Source organism: Geospiza fortis, unplaced genomic scaffold (genome assembly GCF_000277835.1).
Source record: "Geospiza fortis unplaced genomic scaffold, GeoFor_1.0 scaffold1766, whole genome shotgun sequence".
Taxonomy (NCBI): domain Eukaryota; kingdom Metazoa; phylum Chordata; class Aves; order Passeriformes; family Thraupidae; genus Geospiza; species Geospiza fortis.
This window is the reverse complement of record NW_005054905.1, coordinates 10832-16294: the sequence shown is the minus strand read 5'-3', so window position 1 is coordinate 16294 and position 5463 is coordinate 10832. Positions and strand designations below refer to the sequence as shown.

Sequence of the window (5463 nt, the reverse complement as noted above, 5' to 3'; positions counted from 1 at the left end):
CATGAGATCACAGCCAAAATCCATGGAATTGCAGCCAGGGATGGGGAGATGGTCATGGGCGCAGGTTGGGGGCACAGGGAGTCCCAAAATCCGTGGGATCGCAGCCAAAATCCGTGGGATCGTGGCCAAAATCCATGGAATTGCAGCCAGGGATGGGGAGATGGTCATGGGCGCAGGTTGGGGGCACGGGGAGTCCCAAAATCCACGGGATCACAGCCAGAATCTGTGGGATCACAGCCAGAATCCATGGAATTGCAGGCAGAATCCAGGGAATCACAGCCAGGGACACAGAGATGATCAGGGGCACAGGGAGTCCCAAAATCCATGGAATTGCAGCCAAAATCTATGGAATTGCAGCCAGGGATGTGGAGGTGGTCATGGGCGCAGGTTGGGGGCACAGGGACTCCCAAAATCCACAAGATCACGGCCAAAATCCGTGGGATCATGGCCAAAATCCATGGAATTGCAGCCGGGGATGTGGAGATGGTCCTGGGCGCAGGCTGGGGGCACAGGGAGTCCCAAAAACCACGAGATCACAGCCAAAATCCGTGGGATCGCAGCCAGAATCCATGGAATTGCAGCCAGGGATGGGGAGATGGTCCTGGGCAGAGGCTGGGGGCACGGGGAGTCCCAAAATCCACGAGATCACAGCCAAAATCTGTGTGATCGCAGCCAGAATCCATGGAATTGCAGCCAAAATCCAGGGAATCGCAGCCAGGGGCACAGAGATGATCGGGGGCACAGGTAGTCCCAAAATCCATGGAATTGCAGCCAAAATCTATGGAATTGCAGGCAAAATCCAGGGAATCACGACCAGGGAGAAGGAGATGACTGGGGCCACAGGGAGCCCCAAAATCCATGGAATTGCAGCCAGAATCCAGGGAATTCCCTCACCATTTCCTCCAAGAATTCCCTGGAATTCCCTCACCCTTTTCTGCAGGGGTTCCCTGGAATTCCCTCACCTTTTTCCTCCAACAATTCCCTGGAATTCCCTCACCCTTTTCTCCAAGGATTCCCTGGAATTCCCTCAGCCTTTCCTTCAAAGATTCCCTGGAATTCCCTCACCCTTTTCTCCAAGGATTCCCTGGAATTCCCTCACCCTTTTCCCTGTGTTTTCCTCTGGAAGCATCTCCAAGGATTCCCTGGAATTCCCTCACCTTTTCCCCAAGGATTCCCCGGAATTCCCTGCCCTCCCCTCACCCTTTTCCCGGTGTTTTTTCCTCTCCAGGACATCCGGAACACGGTGGGGAACATCCCCATGGAATGGTACCAGGATTTCCCGCACGTCGGGTACGACCTGGACGGGAAGAAGATCTACAAACCCCTGAGGAGCAAGGACGAGCTGGACCTGTTCCTGGAGAAGATGGAAAACCCGGAATACTGGTGAGGGATTCCTGGGAAAAACCCTTGGGATAGCGGGAGGTGTCCCATGGGATGGGGACGAGCCTTAAAATCCCAAAGAATTCCGTGATTCCGTGGATGTGCTCGGCACCGTGGGGTTTGTGTGGGATTGGAGTTCCCAAAATTCCCAGAATTCGGAGCTCTGGAGCCTTCCTGAGGTTTTTCCAGGGTGATTCTGGATGTGTGGATTTGGGATGGGGCTCGGAGACTCCCTCCCTCCCTCCCATCCATCCTCAGCTGCATCCTGGGAAATTCCTTCTGCATCCTGGGAATCCATGTCCATCCCAGGACTCCCTGTGTCCATTCCTGTCCTGGTCCTGGAAATCCCTGTCCACCCCGGGAATCCTGTCCCGTATCCCGGGAATCCTGTCCCGTATCCCGGAATCCCAGTGTTCATCCCGGTGTCCCGCATCCCAGTGTCCATCCCACTGTCCATCCCGCTGTCCATCCCGCTGTCCATCCCGCTGTCCATCCCGCTGTCCACATCCTGCTGTCCATCCCAGTGTCCCACATCCCTGCCGTCTGTCCCTGTTGTCCCTGTGTGTCCATCCCTGTCCCCCATCTCTGTGTCCATCCTGGTGTCCCCCATCCCGGTGTCCATATCTCGGTGTCAGTCCTGGTCCCATCGCCATGTCCCCCATCCCTGTGTCCATCCCTGTGTCCATCCCTGTGTCCATCCCTGTGTCCATCCCTCTGTCCATCCCCGTGTCCATCCCCGTGTCCATCCCTCTGTCCATCCCCGTGTCCATCCCTGTGTCCATCCCTGTGTCCATCCCCGTGTCCATCCCAGGATTCCGATGTCCATATCCCCATGTCCATCCTTGTGTCCCCCATGTCATTGTCCATCCTGGTGTCCGTATCCCCATGTCCCACATCCCAGTGTCCATCCTGTGTGCCCCATCCTGGTGTCCATCCCAGCGTCCATCCTGGGATTCTGGTGTCCATATCCCTGTGTCCATCCTGTGTCTGTCCCTGCCCCACATTCCAATGTCCATCCCGATGTCCATCCATTGGGACCCACATCCCACTGTCTGTCCTGGTGTCCATCCCAGTGTCCCACATCCTGGTGTCCATCCCAGTGTCCATCCCGATGTCCATCCCTGTGTCCATCCCAGTGTCCCACATCCTGGTGTCCATCCCTGTCCCACATCCCTGTGTCCATCCCTGTGTCCATCCTGGGATTCCAGTGTCCATATCCCTGTGTCCATCCCAGGATTCTGATGTCCATATCCTGGTGTCCATATCCTGGTGTCCATCCCTGTGTCCATCCCTTTCCCACATCCCTGTGTCCATCCCGGTGTCCATCTATTGGGACCCACATCCCCATGTCTGTCCTGGTGTCCATCTCAGTGTCCCACATCCTGGTGTCCATCCCAATGTCCATCCCCGTGTCCATCCTGCGTCCATCCCAGTGTCCATCCCTGTGTCCATCCCAGTGTGTCCATCCCACTGTCCATCCCGCTGTCCATCTCCGTGTCCCCCATCCCTGTGTCCATCCCTGCGTCCCCCATTCCTGTCCCACCTCCCAGTGTCCATCGCTGTGTCCATTCTTGTGCCCACGTCCATCCTGTGTCCATCCCAGTGTCCATCCCACTGTCCATCCCACTGTCCATCCCGCTGTCCATCTCCGTGTCCCCCATCCCTGTGTCCATCCCTGCGTCCCCCATTCCTGTCCCACCTCCCAGTGTCCATCGCTGTGTCCATTCTTGTGTCCATCCCAGTGTCCCGCATCCTGGTGTCCGTCCCAGTGTCCATCCTAGTGTCCATCCCAGTGTGTTACACCCCTGTGTCCGTATCCGGGTGTCCATCTGTCCGTCTGTCCGGCGGCAGGCGCACGGTGCAGGACCGCCAGACGGGCGCGGAGGTGGCTCTGTCGGAGGAGCAGCTGGAGCTGGTGCGGCGCCTGCAGCGGGGCCACTTCGGCGACGTCAGCTTCGACCCCTACGAGGTGGGTGGGACAGACGGACACCCGCCCGGCGCCGGGAATGCGGGATCGGGATGGGATTCCCGAAGGGAATGGGGCGGGATTCCCTCCGAGAATTCCCGTGGGGAAACCCCAGGGATGGAATTCCCAAAGGGAATGTCCATGGGACGGCCCCAGGGATGGAATTCCCGAAGGGAATGGGGCGGGATTCCCTGCGAGAATTCCCATGGGGAAACCCCAGGGATGGAATTCCCAAAGGGAATGTCCATGGGACGGCCCCAGGGATGGAATTCCCGAAGGGAATGGGGCGGGATTCCCTGCGAGAATTCCCATGGGGAAACCCCAGGGATGGAATTCCCAAAGGGAATGTCCATGGGACGGCCCCAGGGATGGAATTCCCGAAGGGAATGGGGCGGGATTCCCTGCGAGAATTCCCATGGGGAAACCCCAGGGATGGAATTCCCAAAGGGAATGTCCATGGGACGGCCCCAGGGATGGAATTCCCGAAGGGAATGGGGCGGGATTCCCTGCGAGAATTCCCATGGGGAAACCCCAGGGATGGAATTCCCAAAGGGAATGTCCATGGGACGGCCCCAGGGATGGAATTCCCGAAGGGAATGGGGCGGGATTCCCTGCGAGAATTCCCATGGGGAAACCCCAGGGATGGAATTCCCAAAGAGAATGGGGCGGGATTCCCTCCGAGAATTCCCATGGGGAAACCCCAGGGATGGAATTCCCAGAGGGAATGAGGAGGAATTCCCACCAAGAATACCCATGGAGAGGCCCCCAGGGGCAGAATTCCCACCGGGAATATCCATGTGACGGCCCCAGGGATGGAATTCCCAAAGGGAATGGGGCGGGATTCCTACTGAGAATTCCCATGGGGAAACCCCAGGGATAGAATTCCCAAAGAGAATGGGGCGGGATTCCCTCCGAGAATTCCCATGGGGAAACCCCAGGGATGGAATTCCCAGAGGGAATGAGGAGGAATTCCCACCAAGAATACCCATGGAGAGGCCCCCAGGGGCAGAATTCCCACCGGGAATATCCATGGGACGGCCCCAGGGATGGAATTCCCACAGAGAATGGGGCGGAGTTCCCACCTGGAATGCTGAAAGGGGAGGTCCCGGGGCCAAATTCCCACCTGGAATGTGGGAGGTGAGGCCCAGGGGATGGAATTCCCATCAGGAATACCCGAGGGGAGGAATTCCCTCCGGGAATGCGGGCTGGGGGCAGAATTCCCACCTGGAATTGGGGAGGTGAGGCCCTGGGGGTGGAATTCCCATCAGGAATACCCGAGGGGAGGAATCCCCTCCGGGAATGCGGGCTGGGGGCAGAATTCCCACCTGGAATTGGGGAGGTGAGGCCCTGGGGGTGGAATTCCCATCAGGAATACCCGAGGGGAGGAATTCCCTCCGGGAATGCGGGCTGGGGGCTGAGCGCTCCCGTCTTTCCAGCCGTCCGTGGATTTCTTCACTCACGAGGTGCGGATCCACCCGGTGACCAACCGGCCCGCGGACAAACGGAGCTTCATCCCCTCCCTGGTGGAGAAGGAAAAGGTGGGAGAGAGCCCGGAGTTCCGGGGGCAGATCCCGGTGGGAAAGCTGTGGAGGGTGGGAAGATCCAGGTGGGATGGGGAGATGGGGAAGATCCCGGTGGGATGGGGAGATGGGGAAGATCCTGGTGGGATGAGAAATTTGGAAAGATCCAGATGGGATGGGGAGGATGGAAAGATCCCAGTTGGGATGAGGAGATTAGAAGGGTCTTGGTTGGATGAAGAGGATGGAAAGATCCTGGTGGGATGAGAAGGTTGGAAAGATCCTGGTAGGACGAGGGTGGTGGAAAAGCTGAAGAGGATGGAAAGATCCCAGTGGGATGAGGAGATTGGAAAAGCTGGGAGAGTGGGAAGATCCAGGTGGGATGAGGAGATTGGAAAGATCCAGGTGGGATGGGGAGGATGGAGAGATCCAGGTGGGATGAGAAGATTGGGAAGATCCAGGTGGAATGAGGAGGATGGGAAGATCCAGGTGGGATGAGGAGGGCGGAAAAGCTGAAGAGGATGGAAAGATCCCAAATGGATTTAAGGGATTGGAAAGATCCTGGTGGGATCACGAGATTGGAAAGATCCAGGTGGGATG

The 5463-nt window shown here is 57.8% G+C and overlaps 1 protein-coding gene across 1 annotated transcript in view; it reads left to right on the top strand.

Annotated features, from left to right (window-relative positions):
* The first annotated feature begins 363 nt into the window (after positions 1 to 363).
* BOP1 (BOP1 ribosomal biogenesis factor) overlaps positions 364 to 5463 on the top strand; it is an 11197-nt gene continuing 6097 nt past the window's right edge. Inside the window, exons 1-4 of the mRNA XM_031065596.1 lie at positions 364 to 486; positions 1229 to 1383; positions 3232 to 3349; positions 4783 to 4884. Of these exons, the coding sequence (XP_030921456.1) occupies positions 364 to 486; positions 1229 to 1383; positions 3232 to 3349; positions 4783 to 4884 (498 nt within the window). The remainder of the gene's footprint in view (positions 487 to 1228; positions 1384 to 3231; positions 3350 to 4782; positions 4885 to 5463) is intronic.